The sequence below is a fragment of the Sorghum bicolor genome, chromosome 8 (genome assembly GCF_000003195.3).
Source record: "Sorghum bicolor cultivar BTx623 chromosome 8, Sorghum_bicolor_NCBIv3, whole genome shotgun sequence".
Lineage (NCBI taxonomy): Eukaryota > Viridiplantae > Streptophyta > Magnoliopsida > Poales > Poaceae > Sorghum > Sorghum bicolor.
In genome coordinates, this window is record NC_012877.2 from 1,095,474 (window position 1) to 1,111,479 (window position 16,006).

At 45.4% G+C, this 16,006-nt stretch overlaps 3 protein-coding genes across 3 annotated transcripts; all 3 read right to left on the bottom strand.

Annotated features, from left to right (window-relative positions):
* Window positions 2,445-3,407, bottom strand: LOC8071411 (probable calcium-binding protein CML36). The gene has a single exon (XM_002442638.2). It carries the CDS (start codon window positions 3,266-3,268, stop codon window positions 2,624-2,626), a length of 645 nt encoding a protein of 214 aa, XP_002442683.1. The 5' UTR covers window positions 3,269-3,407; the 3' UTR covers window positions 2,445-2,623.
* On the bottom strand, window positions 6,593-10,555 carry LOC110429591 (translation initiation factor IF-2-like). The gene is made up of 2 exons (XM_021445737.1): window positions 9,813-10,555; window positions 6,593-8,103 (listed from the first exon to the last, which is right to left on the bottom strand). Exons 1-2 carry the CDS (start codon window positions 9,901-9,903, stop codon window positions 6,848-6,850), a joined length of 1,347 nt encoding a protein of 448 aa, XP_021301412.1. The 5' UTR covers window positions 9,904-10,555; the 3' UTR covers window positions 6,593-6,847.
* Window positions 12,700-14,961, bottom strand: LOC110429861 (keratin, type I cytoskeletal 9-like). The gene is made up of 2 exons (XM_021446549.1): window positions 14,374-14,961; window positions 12,700-13,698 (listed from the first exon to the last, which is right to left on the bottom strand). The coding sequence occupies exons 1-2, from the start codon at window positions 14,471-14,473 to the stop codon at window positions 12,956-12,958; spliced, it is 843 nt and encodes a 280-aa protein (XP_021302224.1). The 5' UTR covers window positions 14,474-14,961; the 3' UTR covers window positions 12,700-12,955.

Below are 16,006 nucleotides of genomic sequence, written 5' to 3' on the forward strand. Positions count from 1 at the left end.
CGGCCACAATTTTTTTTCTTATTCTTTTCAAGTTATGCTTCCTTATTTATCATATTTACACGTAATAAAAATAAATAGTATGATATTATTTTTTGTTTTGGAGTCTAGGAGGAATCTTGGGTTAGGAGGAGTCTTACATCTTATATTATTTTCTATTTTGGAGTCTAGGAGGAATCTTGGGTTAGGAGGAGTCTTACATCTTATATCATATAAGATCTCATGTGACGGAGGGCTTATATAGCATGACGTTTAGATCAAACGGTTATTAGAGATGGAGAACTCCCTCAAAAAAAACTCGCTCTTTTATAGTGTGAAAAGGCAAATCACATTTAGACAAGGATTTTCTCAGGTCCCTCTACATGGGCTTTTTCATCTACCACTATCACAACAAGCTCAGTTAACCAATCTACAGAGTGAACTCAATGATATTGTTTTGGACAACTCATACCTGGTCATACATTTGGAACTCAGAGCTTATTTTCAGTAAAGAAGGCTTACAAGCACTTCAGTGGCCACTGCCGCCCACATCCTGCATTCAAATGGACTTGGGCAGTTCTTCTGGCTGTTACTAAAAGATAGAATTAGCACGAGAGCACTGTTGAAGAGGAAGAATATGACTTTACAAGATTATGACTGCATCCTCTGTACTTCATCATCTGCACTGTCCATTTGCAGTGCATTACTGAGTGTGGCTAAATGTCTAGGTAGATCAAAACTTGTATCCTTTCCAAGTACACCAAAGCTTCAAAGATCAGCTCTCCGTGCCTTTTTTCATGAAAACTACCATCCTCATGTGCTGGGCAGTTTGGAAGACTAGAAATGCATGATCTTATCTTTCGTCAGAGCAACCCTTGGTTGCAGAATGCAAAGGATGAATTCAGAAGAGAGTTTGAGCTAATGCTTCTGAGAGCAAAGAAAGCTACTCCCCCCAAAATTAACCAATGGATAGCAAATCTAGTTTAGCTTGGTTCCTTTTTTCAGCTTGGAGTATTTTCTTCTTCTCCTTTTTTTGTTTCCTGAATTTGTACTTCCCTGTAACCTCACCTTGTTTGGTTTTTTCCCTTTCAATAAATTTCAGTAGGGGCCTTGCCCCTTGTTCATTCAAGAAAAATATATACTCTCTATATAAATCGAGTTATAATTACAAGAACATCCCATTAACTTATCGCTATATATATGGGCCCACATGTTGGTAGCCTATGTTTTGTTTTTTTAGATGGGTGGAAGGGGGGAGGCGAGGAATGTTGGTAGCCTACGTGGGGTACTGATGTGGACACTAACCTGTGGGATCCAAATGTCATCCACATCATATATCTCTTGTTCCTCCTATTATTCTCTCTCATCCATCAACCACGATCAGGGACAAGCAGGGGCCCGGCGGGTGGTGACGAATGCAGGCTCTGGCTGCCGTGTCGATGACATGTGGACTCCATGGGTCGGTGTCCACTAGCTTTGCCATGCTATTTAGGCACCAAGGTAATTACTGAACTAGAAGAAATTAAAAGCGAGTTTGCATATTTAACTCTATATATACAATATGTGTTGCATTAGACTTTGCACGTCCTTTGTTGCACATTTATTGTACCAGTAACTTCTTTTAAAAATAATATTATAATCCATAAATCTCTTTTAAAATATAATATTATAATCCATAAATTTTATGAGATCCTGCAAGTATATTTGAATATAATGCTACGTACAAAACTTTATTCTTTGAACTAAATAATCAAAAGTTAGTACAACATTTATATTTTTCCACAATTCCTATACTGCAAGTGCTTAAAATCGATCTAGATTTCAGGCGACCTGCTCCCACGCGCCCGCACCCCACTCATTTGCGCCTATGCTCGCATCAACGAAGAAAAAGACGGTGGTGGCTAGGGTTCCGACAATGGCGGCTAGGGTTCAGCTCCCTCTCTTCTTTCTCAGCTTTAGTGGGCTTAGAAGGGGCTCATGAGAGGCAAGACGGTCAGGCTGTGGGGTCGGCGGGTGGGCGACAGTTAATGTTCTAGTGGCAGAGGAGGTAGTTGGGCCAGGTCGAGGCAAGGGCAATGATGTCCATGGCGGCAGCGGGAGAGGGAGGGTAAGAAGGGCAGTAGTTAGAGCGACATGATCTCACCGGAGCTAAGCGGTCGCTGATCTCCAGCGAGACCTACCGTGCCCAACCGCACGAAGTGGAAGAAATAAAGATTTTGTTTTTCTGGAGCTCAGCGGTCTTGTTTCACCTCATGGTTTTTTTCAGGCTGATAAGTCAGTTGATGTTGTTTTGTTGTGAGAAGAAAACATTGCACCGTTGATAAATCAAGATGATAAGTTCAAGCAAACAAGGCCTAAGAAGAAGAAAAGAGGAAAGTTGTAAGATTTTGATCGAACGGCTCACGTTCATTGCCTGGAAAAGAAGAGCTTGAAAATCACACATCTGAATTTTAGCAACCCCCATTTGGTGTCGAAGCTCATTCTAGACACTCTTATTAATTGTTGGGTCCCACCGCAAGACCAAGAGAGCTGAGAAAACATATTACATAATGATATATCGAAGCATTGACAATTGACATCTCGGTCGATCATATATATCGACGGCACCAAAGAGGTGACATACTGACATTCACGCACGCACAGTACATCACAGCCCATGCATCATCATGCGCGAGAACTCGTCGAAGCACACGAAGCCGTCGCCGTCGACGTCGACGCCGCCGATCATGCGGCGGCAATCCTCGACGGAGCAGCGGTCGTCTCCCAGCGAGGCGATGACGGCGCGGAGCTCCTCAGCGGAGATCCTGCCGTCCCCATCGGCGTCGAACACCGCGAACACCTCCCTGAGGTTGCCCTCATCGTCGTCCGCCGCGTCGTCGTCGCCGCCGACGAGTTCCTCCGGGACGACGAGCCCGGCGTCCACCTCCGCGAGCATCTCCGCCAGCTCCTCCTCGCTCGAGACCACGCGGCGCAGCGCCACCTCCAGCTCCTCCCTCGTCACCGCCGCCGGCGGCTTCCTGCTACTGCTAGTCGTCCCGGCCGTCCGGGGCGCCCGCGGTGGCGAGGACGATGGCACTGGCAGGAGCACGGTGCGCGGCGTGGTGACCGCGGACTTGCACTCGTGGGAGGACGACGCGGACGCGGTGGAGCTGAACGAGCTGCCGCCGCCGCCGCTCTTGTTGCCGTCCTTTGATGACCGTCTCGTGCTCTTGCTCTTGTTGCTCGCCTTCGGAGAGGCGGCGGCGGTGGAGGAGGAGGAGCCGCCGCCGCAGAACGACACGGTAAGCTTCATGGCTATGGTTGGTATACGTACCTTGCTTGCAGGTGGCGATGGAGGAGGACTCGCCGAGGAAGGAAGGAAGGAAGGTAAGGTGGGGATCGATCGATCGAGACCGACCGACCGACCGACCACGAGCAGGCCGGGTGGAGAAGACGAGAGGGTCCGGGAGGCCGCCGGAGTTTATAGGGGAGGGGAGGGGGGGGGGGAGGACGGGGGGGTGGGGGATGTGAGCTTCCAGGAAGCTTCGCGCCGGGCGCGGGAAAGGAACTGCCAACCGCTTGGCACAAACCTTGCTGCGTGGAGTGCGATGCTCTAGGTGACGTCAGCTCATGCCGAGTGTTTTCGCCGAAAACAACCTCAAACCAAATGCAAATATTAAGTTGCCAAACACGAAACATTATTTGATTATCAATGCTAGTATATATATTTACACAAAGTGTAGTGAAACAAAATGGTTGTCTCGTACGTGTTGTGTTGATAAGGGAGTAGAGTGAACTAGGGGTCCTTGGCATAAAATTGCAGTTGTTCCTAAATATCCGCCGTGGGCAGAATTTCCGGGACGTTCTTAGTGAAAACGCAAAATTACGCATAAAGTTCTATTTTTTGGAGGCGTTTCTAGTGAAGACGTGAAATTAAATATGCATATTTCTTTTAATCCCCTACACCTATGTTTGCGCCTCGATCGGATGGCCACACGCAACTTCCTCATGAGCACTACTAACGTGATGTGGCCGGTTCCGTAAAATTCTACTTTTTTGAGACGTTTCTAGTGAAGATACGAAATCACGCACATAATTTTTCTTTTTTTTTTTGAGACGTTTCTAGTGAAAGGTGCAAAGTTAAGCATATAATTCAATTTTTCTCTAACGCTCCTAGTGAAGACACGAAATTATGAATGTATCCTTCTTTTATTCTCTACCCACGCTCTTAGGCCAGTGCCTCGTTCCGGCCACCACACGCAACTTTCCCATGAGCTCTATCAACATTATGTGGCAGGTTCCGTAAAATTCTACTTTTCTAAGACGTTCCTAGTGAAGACCCAGAGACGTTCCTAGTGAAAGACGCACAAGTAAGCATATAAATTTACTTCTCTCTAACTTCCTAGTGAAGACACAAAATTACGCTTGTATCATTCTTTTATTCTCTACCCACATGCTTAGGCCTGTGCCTCATTTCGTCCGCCACACGCAACTTTCCCCAAAGAGAGCTCCATCATCATGATGCGACTGGTTTCGTAAAATTCTACTTTCCTGAGACGTTCCTAGTGAAGACCCAAAATTACGCATAGAATTTTACTTTTTTCGAGAAGTTCCTAGTGAAGCAAAATCACACATATAAATCTACTTTTTCTGAGACGTTCCTAATGAAAACATAAAATTACACATTTATTCTTCTTTTATTCTCTACCCAAACGCCTAGGCTTGTGTCTCACCTCGGTCGCCGCACGCTACTTTTCCCATGAGCTCTATGAGCATGATACGTCTGGCTCCGCAAAATTCTATTTTTTCTTGATGTGATTAGTGAAGACACAAATTTATATAGAAAATTTTACTTTTGAGATGTTCCCAATGAAGACGCAAGTTAAGCATAAAAATATACTTTTTTGAGACATTCCTAATGAAGATACAAAACTGCACATGTATCCTTCTTTTATTCCCTACTCACGCGCTGAGGCATGATGCGGTCGGTTCCATAAAATTTAATTTTTCCAAGATGTTACTATAGAAGACTCAAAATTATGCATAAGAATTTAAGTTTTTGAGACATTCCTAATAAAAAAGTAGAATTACGCATAAAATTCTACTTGTCTGAGATGTTCTTAGTGAAAACACAACTATGCATGTGCCTTCTTTTATTCTCTACCCACGCACCTCAGCCTGTGCCTCGTTCTAGCCACGACACGCAACTTTCCCCTGAACTCTATCAAGCATGATGTAGTCGGTTCCGTAAAATTCTACTTTTTTGAGACATTACTAGAGAAGAAGACACAAAATTACACATAAAAAATTACTTTTTGAGACGTTCCTATAGTAAAGACGCAAGTTACCCATAAAATACATTTTTTGAGACGTTGCTAGTGAAAACACGAAATTACACATATATCCTTCCTTTATTCCCTACCCACGCGCTCAGGCGCGGGCCTTGTTCTAACCACCCACACAACTTTTCCCATGAACTCTAGCGGCCGGTTCTGTAAAATTCGGCTTTTTTGAGACGTTACTAGTGAAGACTCAAAATTATGCATATTCTTTTGAGACATTTCTGATGAAGAAACAGAATTAGGCATAAAATTCTATTCTTCTAAGATATTCCTAGTGAAGACATAAAAATATGCATGCATGTATCCCTTTTTTATTCCCTTCCACACACCCAGGCCCGCGCCTTTGGCCTTGTTTAGTTGACAAAAAATTTTAGTTTTACCTACTATAGCATTTTCATTTGTATTTGATAATTATTATCTAATCATAGACTAACTAAGTTCAAAAGATTCATCTCGAAAATTATAGATAAACTATGTAATTAGTTTTTATTTTTATCTATATTTAGTGTTCCATATATACATATGTCTAAAAATTTGATATGATAAAAAATTTAAAAACTTTTGAAAACTAAACTAGACCTTTGTTTATTTTCCCGTGAGCTCTATAGGGCTGAGCACGATGCTATCGAGGTGGCAGGACATGCTCAACTGCAACGAGCCAACGACACCTGTCCCTGTCCTCTGATTCCAAAGATGATGTTGCCGTCACTAGTCCTATCGGCCCACCTCGGAGGCTCCGAGAGTGCCTGTGCGTGCTGGCATTCCTGCGACCCTGCCTATACCGAAATTTGGGACAAGAAAAATGAAACAAAGAAAAAAGACGCATTATAAGCCAAAAGACGATGTGACGGCAACATCAAGTATAAGCTAGCTTTGGCATTCCATCCAGAGTTTCCAAGTGATTGTTCATTGCTGGTAACACCAACACATCTTCTATGTACTCTGAAATGAAGTATCACCCGACCGTGGATCGACAGCGGCAAAGCCCTAGATCGTGCAGCGGCGGACTCGCGGAGACGTGAAAAAGGGATCGTGTTGTGAGCGTCGCGAGGGCAGGGCACGGCTTTGGTGGTGATGGTCCGGGATTGTTTGTACTGTTATCTAATTTGTTAGTTAGGAGAGAGAAATATAATGGCTGACAGATTCAGCTCGTAAGCTCAAGCGAACGATGCACACACACAGTCCAGTTTCCCTTCCTCTGTTTCTCCTGACGGATGTCGTGGCGGAACATCCGGACCGTAGTCCATCGCGTCCTGCTCTCTGTCTGCAGTCGGAGCTACTATTAACCAGTGAAATAGACAGTGAAATATAACCAGATGAGCACTATTAACTTTGCTCCAAACTGTCATACTCCCATTAACATTGACATTACAACATCATCAGCACAACATTAGTAAACCAAGGCCGCAGCAGCTCCTGAAGAGCGGCGGCGGGGGCAGCGCACAACTCTAACAAACAAGACAAACATTGTATTTACAGGCACCACTTGTGCTAGCAGAAGCCCAGCCCAAAACTGGCTGCACAAATATGCAATCTTGCCTGGCGAGAGATCAAGCGGCAGGATCATCTTTGGGAGCCCTGTTGTGCTGCACGGGACGCCACTCCATCCTCCTTCCCCTCTGGCCCTGCTGCTGCCGGCCCATGCTCCTCATCTGGCGCTGCCCCTCGTCCTGGTGGTTCCTCTGCATGCCGCCGCCGGTCCTCTGCCGCTGTTGCCCCTCGTGCTGGATACTCTGTTCGCTGCGGCCGCTGCCATTCCAATTGCTGCCAAAGCCACCACTGCCGCCATGGTTGCGATTCCTGCCACCGCCACCGCCGCCACCACGGTTGCGATTCCTGCCACCACCGCCACCGCCACGGTTGCGATTCCTGCCACCACCGCCACCGCCGCCCAGCATCCTTGCAGTGCCAGATGATGTCTGTCCTGGATCCACCCCCTGCTGCTGCCAGTTGTTGGATGGCCTACCTCCATGCAAGTAATTGTTACTGCTGTTTGGTGTGGAGTAAGGCTGGGCTCCCATGACAGCCCCTGGTGTTTGATTACGCTGGCCTCCACAAGCAGTGTCAGGTGTCGGGTTGGCTGGTTCCCCCCATCCAGTGGGTTTCAGATTAGGAACCGGCTGTCCCCAACCCGGGGGTATCAGATTGCCAACAGGTGCTCCCCATTCCATGGATGTCATATTCGCCGTGCCTGCCGAAGCAGTGTCAGGTGTCGGGTTGGCTGGTTCCCCCCATCCAGTGGGTTTCAGATTAGGAACCAGCTGTCCCCAACCCGGGGGTATCAGATTGTCAGCCGGTGCTCCCCATTCCATGGGTGTCATATTCGCCGTACCTGCCCAAGCAGTGTCAGGTGTCGGGTTGGCTGGTTCCCCCCATCCAGTGGGTTTCAGATTAGGAACCGGTTGTCCCCAACCTGGGGGCATCAGACTGCCTATCGGTGCACCCCAACTCATCGGTGTCATATTCGCCATGCCTCCCCAACCCAGGTCGACTACCAAGTCATTGCCAGCTATCTTATCAAGGCCAGCTACCAACTCCGGGTTGACTTCACAGTGGTGATCAACCTCATCGATGTACAAATCCGGGTTTTCCACAGGATCCTCATAAGGTTCGCCAAAATATTTTGCCCTGAACCTTTCCTTTGCATCCAGGAAATTCTTGTGTGCTCCTGAATCATCCCAGTCCATGACGTTTTTGAATAATATTTTAATAAATCGCTTTTTTTCGCAGAAGGTCTGCCAAGGAATGTCGTAAGCGTTGCGGCAGAATTCTCTTTCCCATAAAGGGACTGGGCGGACAGTGTCCCCTGCGCATATGAAAAAATGGGTATCAGAATTCATGGTAGCACCACGGAAATGCAGAAAGACAAAAGATTCCCTGATGTACTGCATTCAGCAATCTGGAAGAACATAAATAGAATTGTCTTATAGCTAGATTAATTAATATTCAACATGCAAATCTGGAAGACACCAGACTGAAATTTTAAATTAGTTCAGTAAACCAAATACCCCAGAGATAAAGATTGTTACAATCATCCATGTTTTCGACTGCAGAGAATATTTGAATTGATCCATAAACAAAGATACATTTAGAAGCTATTATATGGTCACTCAAGGTGTTGTCTAGACACACAAGTCATCAAACCAGCTCTTGTACTTGTTACGTTATCTGAGAAAACAAAAGGTGATGTCCTGTCATTATAATTTCATTGGCGGCGCTAGCTTTACATGTTGCCGTGTGCCGCTCTCTAATTACCAGAAGGGATTGTTGTTTCCAAGATATGATGACCTCTGCACCAGTAATGCTTGTTTCAGTAGAGAAATGGTGCTGACCATTTTGTTCTAAAAAAATGATAAATAAATAACTACGACAAACTCTTCCAATATTTTAGAAACAAAAGTGGACAACTACACGTATTACTGAAATAGTTAACAAAACCCCGCCAGGCAGCCATGATGTAAGAAATTAATGGCAATGAGAAGTTTCCAACACTGAAAGTGGGTCTTCCACTTGCTCTTATTCATAAGAATGGAGATCAAGGGTGTGCAAGAAACATCAGACAGTTACACAGGTAGCGTGCTAGATAAGGGGAAACATTCATAATTCTTAATAAAAGAGTTTGATCCAAAAATGGCAACATTGATTCTAAAGGTAAGTATCTATCTCCTACACAGGCATCATCATGTCATTCATTTAATGGTAATATAAATAGTAAGAAAAAAAGTGAAAATGTGTCTTACAGCATATCATAACTTGAGGTCATATTGTTGCTTGGAAATAAAAGGTACAGACACCACGTGTGGGACCAATGGTAGTCAGTAATTCCATTGGCAGTCGTATTCGATATGCCAACAGACATCGGTTACTTATTACTCAGGACAGAACAAGCAACTAGGCGTTATGACAAAGTGCGCAAAACGACAAAGTATACAAATCAAAGATGGCGCGAAAGGCGCGAATTGAGTCATGGATCCGGAAGATCCCAGCCATTGAATCCATGGCGCGAAAGGAGCATTTCAGTATTTGAAATCAAACGCAGTACATAACGGATACTAGCAATTCCATGCATCTTCAAAAAATACAATGCACTGTGCAGAGTTGCAGACCGGACTGTGGCTGAATAGATGTGTCGAATCTCCACCTGTACAGGTAAAACAGTGCTATCTCGCAATTGCAGTGCCCTCCCAATTCCTATTTCCCCAAAAAGAAATCACTATGCCCAACAGTCAATAGATGTGATAATCATGCAAAGATAACATTTCTGGCATCTCATCGTGCAAAGGAAAGAACAGTTCATACACATGAGGAAGCCTACAACAACAGGCAAGTTTATTTAACCAGTAATAACTCTGATCCTAAGCTTGAATGAGTATCCAGATCATCTGATAAACAAAGAATAACGAGTAGATCTAAACATCGAGTAAGTTAAACCCGATCGCAACCCAACAAACTACAGATGATACCACCCAAATCGGAACATCGGAGTCAGAGAGATGGGGAGGAATCCGTCCGTACCGTTATCAGGCCGAGGCAGAGGAGGACGCCAGCTGCCGCCGGAGTGCTCAGGGTCGCTATTCACGTCCCTCGACCGGTTCCAGGCCGCCATCGTGAGGAGGAAAAGGAGGAGCACCCCGCCTCAACTCCACGAACGATTCACCGGAGCGCCGGGCCGCACCAGGCTGAGCTCCCCAAATGGCGAGCAACCGGAATCCGCCGCTCACAGAACAACCTCGCGGTGCGAGAATGGGGGCTCTGGGGCTGCGAGTGCCTATCCAGGAGGGGGGAGTATATCGACGCAGCCGAGTGCGGAAAAGGCAGGCGGGTTGCTGCCTGTGCGGCGAGAGCGTGAGGCACGAGGAAGACGACACCGAGAGCCGGAAACTGAAACCGGCCGGAGCGGAAACGTGCGGCGATCGCCCAGGGGTCGGTGCCTTGCGAGACGAGATTCCGGAGAAAGTCCGGAGCGTGCCAGAGGACGCGGGAACGGACGGACCTGGTCGACGGCGTGGAGCCGTGACACCCCGCCGAGGAGGACCGGCGGCGGGAGGCCGGCGTCGCCGCCCTCCGCCGCCGCGTGGTTGAACCGCATTTGGGACTGCGTCCTGTCGCCCACCTCCACCACCATCTCGATCGGACGGGGTCGCCCGGATGCGGGTGAGAAATTGGTGGTAAAACCCTAGCTCGGGCAGCAGCACTGTGCCGGGGGATTGGGGACGAAGAAGAGGAACGAGACGGTTCAGGGGCACCTACGCGCCATAAAAAAATAAAATTCCGTCCAAGGCTCCAAGCCACTATGGTACAATAGGCATAGCTTAAACCTATTTTTTTAAGAAAATAGTTTCATGAATAACTTTTCAGTAAAAGCTAAGTTGTTTTAGAAAAAATATTTCCGTGTGTTTGGTTGGAGCGCGGGGCGAGCCGGGTCGGAGCGAACCCGTTCTTGTGGCTGTTTGGTTGGAGGATGGGAGGGTTGGGTTGGCTCTAGAGTGGAATATTCCTCTCAGATGCGGGTTGGACTCGTCCATCAAAATCTGGCGGACGGAGCCGCTCCAGCCGGGTTGGCTCCCACCAAACACTAAATTCCTTCAACCAAACACTGAACGGAGCCGCTCTGTCCCCAATTCTTCAACCAAACACTAAAATGGGTTGGCTCCGTCCCCAAAATCAGAAGTGCAACCAAACACTGGACGGGTTGGCTCCGTCTCCAAAAACTGGGTTGGATCCAACCCAACCCACCCAACCCCCAACCAAACACACGGTTTGATAAATAGTTTCACCAACTACTTTTTGCATAGACGAGAGAGAAATGAGGAAGAGAGCTACAATAAGCTATTTTTTCAGTTTTATCTCAACTTATGTCTTTGTGAGAGAAAAAGACAAACAGCTTCATCCATCAAACTGTTTTAAAAATAAGTGCTTGACAAAAACAAAAACATCTTACAACAACTCATAAAGTTGTACCAAATATGCCCTAAGTTCAGTACTCTAGAAGGGATTGGACAGAGTTGACGAGAAGAAAAATAGAGAGACGACTACGAGTGAAGTATTTAGCCTATTTTGTTGGGCTGAGTGACTCAACGTTAGCATGGTAATTTCTCATCCAATACGAAGCACACTTGCTCCAACATCTATTTAAATGAGATGGAAACCGAAAGAAGTGAGTAGTGACATGGAGGATAAAAAATTAGAGCATGTTCGCTGGTCTGAAGAGTCATGACTAAAAATATTGTTCGCTGTTGTCGTGAGAGAAAAGCACTAATAGCTGACAGAAAAAATACGGCTTATAAGACAATCGAACGATCTTAACTAAAAGCATGCCAACAACAATGTAGCTTGTTAATGTGATATGGCTTGCGAATGAATTTTAGTGAATGATGTGCAGTGGCTTTGTTGATGTGAATAAATAAATGCATGTTAGAGATTAATGTGGTCTGTTCACGTGGATAGTTGTAGTGTGCCATAATTACATGCGCTAGTGATCGAGTTGTTGATATGGATGTCTTGTATGTCGAGATAGAACTCTACATGGTTTTGAATAATTACAAGATATAAGTAGATATAGATATAGATATAGATATAGATATAGATATAGATATAGATGATGTGTAGATAAAAGTATTTAAAAATAAATTGAGTGCCCCTCAAGTTTAGTTTGCATTATTATCATTAAACGGAAATTATCACCACCCTAGCACGCTCAGGCCTCATTCATTTTAATCTGAATGATATGTTGATTTTTTTTATTATTTCTAATTACAAGGGAAACCATTATTATGGATTAAATTTCATTTTTGTCTCATAATAGTCTTTGTTCAATTCAAACAACTTTATCACAACTGATATAAATCGTATGTACACCCACTTTAAACGTTTGACTTCCACAAAAGAAAACAGAGGAAGTTTTGCCACTTCATTCACCCATTTCAGAAAAGAAAATTGAATAAGCAATTTTGCCAAATGTTTTTTTGAACGAGTTCAGCTCTACTCATGATCAAAATTCGAAGTCGTTTTCTAAAAGGAGCTGGAGCCCCGAGCCTGTTTGCTGAATTGGCTTTCCTCTCCTGATGTCGCGGCTTCAAGATTTGTGTGCGGATCGGCGTGGTCCCAACAGCCGGCGTGTTCTACAGTATACTGAAAAGATGAACAGAGTTAATGATGGACTATCTTTGCACCGATCTGTCATGCTCTAATATTAGGCTATATTTGGTTTTCATCGGTAAACTTTAATTCTCGTATTGTTTGGATAAATACATAGAGTACTAAATATAGACTATTTACAAAATTAAAAACACAACTAGAGAATAATTTGCAAGACGAATCTTTTGAGTCTAAGTAGTCAATGATTGAATACTAATTGCCAAATAAAACGAAAAAACTACTGTACCTATTAAACTTTAACACCTCTAACCAAACACCTCCTTAATTAACATTATAACATGATAACATTACACGAGAAGTTAAGTAAGGCCGCAGCTGCGGAAGAGCAGCAGATGCAGCATACAACTCAAACAAACAAACAAACATCTATTTACAGGCACCACTTTGCCAGCAGCAGCTCCTCTGTATTTACGGGCACCACTTGTGCCAGCAGCAGCCCCTCTGAATTTACACTTACACTGGCTGCATAAACAAACCACCTGCGATCTCACCTGGCGAGATCACGCGGCAGGATCATCTTTGGGAGCCCTGTTGTGCTGCACAGGACGCCACTCCTTCATCCTCCCCTGGCCCTGCTGCTGCCGGCCACCGCTCCTCATCCGGTGCTGCAAATCGTCCTGGTTCCTGTGGATGCCACCGCCGTTCCTCTGCTGGTGTTGCCCCTCGCGCTGGCTCCTGTAATTGCCGCGGCCGAAACAATTCCAATTGCTGCTACTGCCACTGCCGCCACCGCCACCATTTCGGTTCCTCCCACTGCCATTGCCATTGCCATTGTCACCGCCACCGCCACTGCCAACATTCCAGTTCCTGCCAGTGCCATTGCCACTGCCAACATTCCAGTTCCTGCCGGTGCCATTGCCACTGCCACCACCACCATTCCACTTTGTGGCACCGCCAGTGAAGGCACCACTCATCCACATCGTGCCACCGCCGGTCAGCATCCTTCCAGTCCCGGATGACGTGTGGCCTGGATCCACCACCTGCTGGTGCAAATTGCTAGATGATCCACCTCCATGGAAGTTATTGTTACCGTTGTTCGGTCCAACTTCGCCAAAATACTGTGCCCTGAACCTTTCCTTTGCCTCCTCGAAATTCTCGAGCGCTCCTGAATCATCCCAGTCCATGACGTTTCTGTATAACCCAATAAATCGCTTGTTTTCGCAGAAGGTCTCCCAGGGAATGTCGTAAGCGTTGCGGCAGAATTCTCTTTCCCATAATGGGACTGGGTGGACATTATTGTCTCCTGTGCATATGAAAAAAATGGGTATCAGAATTCATGGTAGCAGCACGGCAATGCAGAAAGACAAAAGATTCCCTGATGTGCTGCATTCAGCAATCTGGAAGAACATAAATAGAACTGTCTTATAGCTAGATTGATTAGTATTCCACCATGCGAATTTGGAAGATGCCGGACTGAAATTTTAGTAAATTAGTTCAGTGTAAACCAAATATCCCAGCGATAAAAATTACTACAATCATCCATGTTTATGACTGCAGGAAATATTTGAACTGATCCATAAAGAAAGATGCATTCAGAAGCTATTATGTGATCACTCAAGTACAACTTGCTATCTAGCAATTGCAGTGCCATCCCAATTCCTATTCCTCCAAAAAGAAATGGATATCCCCAACCCCAATAGATGTGATAATCGTGCAGAGATAACATTTCTGGCATGGAAAGAACAGTTCTTATACATGAGGAAGCCTCCTACAGCGACAGGCAAGTATAACTAACCAGTAATAACTTGATCTGATCCTAATCTTGAATCAGTATCCAAATCATCTGATAAACAAAGAATAAGTAGCAGATCTAGACATCGAGTAAGTTCAAATCCGATCGCAACCCAACAGACTGCCGATGATACCACCCAAACTGGAACACCCAGTTTCAGAGAGAGGGAGAGGAATCCGTCCGTACCGTTATCATCAGGCCGAGGCAGAGCCAGAGGAGGATGCGAAGTGCTGCCGGAGTCCTCACGGTCGCCATTCACGTCGCTCGACCGGTTCCAGGCCACCATCTTGAGGAGTAAGAGGAGGAGCACCCCGCCCCAACTCCAAGAACGGTTCGCCGGAGCTACCAGACGGAGCGTCGGAGCCCACCCAAATGGCGAGCAACCGGAATCCGCCCCTCACAAAACACAACCTCGCGCTGTGAGAATGGGGACTCGGGTGGTGCCAGTGCCTATCCTGGAAGGGGAATTAATATATCGACGCAGCGGGAGTGCTGCCGCCTGCGCGGCGAGCGCGTGAGGCACGAGGAAGACGACACCGAGAGCCGGAAACTGAAACCGGGAGCGGAAACGTGCGGCGATCGGCCAAGGGTCGGTGCCTTGCGGGATGAGATTCCGGAGAAAGTATCAGGAGACGCGGGAACGGACGGACCTGGTCGACGGCGTGGAGCCGTGACGCCCCGCCGAGGAGGGTCGGCGGCGGGAGGCCGGCGTCGCCCTCCGCCGCCGCGTGGTTGAGCCGCATTTGCGACTGCGTCATGGTCATGTCGCCCGCCTCCTCCACCATCCCGATCGGGCGGTTCGCCTCGATGCGAGTGAGAGATTGGCGGTAAAACCCTAGCCGGCAGCGGCAGCGGAAGCGAGGGGGGTGGTGGGGGGTTGGGTGCACGGTCGAGGGGCACTTTACGCGCCATTATAAAAAATCCAAAATAACCGTGGTTCTGGCTTCCTAAAAGAACAACTTTAATTAAATATTAAATATACACTAAAAATTATTAATACCTTATCATACATAATTAGTGTCATCAAAAAAAAATTTTGAATCTAGTTTTTAATAAATTTATTTAGAAATACAAATGGTATATATATTTTCTATAAATCAAATTTATGACACAAAAACTTAAAAAACAGCTATTTTAAGATGAAGTGAGTAGTTCAGTAGACTCTGATGATCACTGTTCCAATCTCTTTTTTCTTACTGTTTTCTTCCTCCATCCCAAATAAACGCACATCTTATTTTTCAGAGTATTTTTTTAAAAAGTTTAAATAGATATATAAAATCAGTATTAATATTTCAATATCCAGATAAATTTATTGTAAAATATCTTCTGCAATTAATATAACTATGCTTATTACACATTATAAAGATTGATATTTTTTGTGAATATTTGGTCAAAGTTAACCATATTTGACTCTAGACATACATTGGGATACACAAAATATTTATTTTAAGCATATATATAGTTATAAAGTTTCTGGGTTAATAGGGTCGAGGTACGGGGTCACATTACGTGGTATGCTAATCGCAGAAAATTTTTACATTTTAAATAAAAAATGAACCTATAAATTTGTCAGGATCCATGAATCCGAGTTAATGGTCGAAGATAGTAAACCTGTTTTATGTGACTATGCTTTTAAATGACGCCAGGACTTGGTTGAGGCCAAACATGCATATGCATATATAGGCCGCAACTCAATCTTCCTCCTCGTTCACATTGCTATTCCTATTTTATATTTAGGCCTTGTTTAGTTACACCTAAAATCTAACTTTTTTCAAGATTTCCCATCACATTGAATCTTGCGGCATATACATAGAGCATT

Bases quoted from the DNA above. Each gene is read 5' to 3' on its own strand.
- LOC8071411 (XM_002442638.2), bottom strand. From the start codon at position 3,268: ATGAAGCTTACCGTGTCGTTCTGCGGCGGCGGCTCCTCCTCCTCCACC.
- LOC110429591 (XM_021445737.1), bottom strand. From the start codon at position 9,903: ATGGCGGCCTGGAACCGGTCGAGGGACGTGAATAGCGACCCTGAGCAC. The intron at 8,104-9,812 runs GTACGGACGGAT...TCATATGCGCAG, and splicing joins TCTGCCTCGGCCTGATAACG to GGGACACTGTCCGCCCAGTC.
- LOC110429861 (XM_021446549.1), bottom strand. From the start codon at position 14,473: ATGGTGGCCTGGAACCGGTCGAGCGACGTGAATGGCGACCGTGAGGAC. The intron at 13,699-14,373 runs GTACGGACGGAT...TCATATGCACAG, and splicing joins GCCTCGGCCTGATGATAACG to GAGACAATAATGTCCACCCA.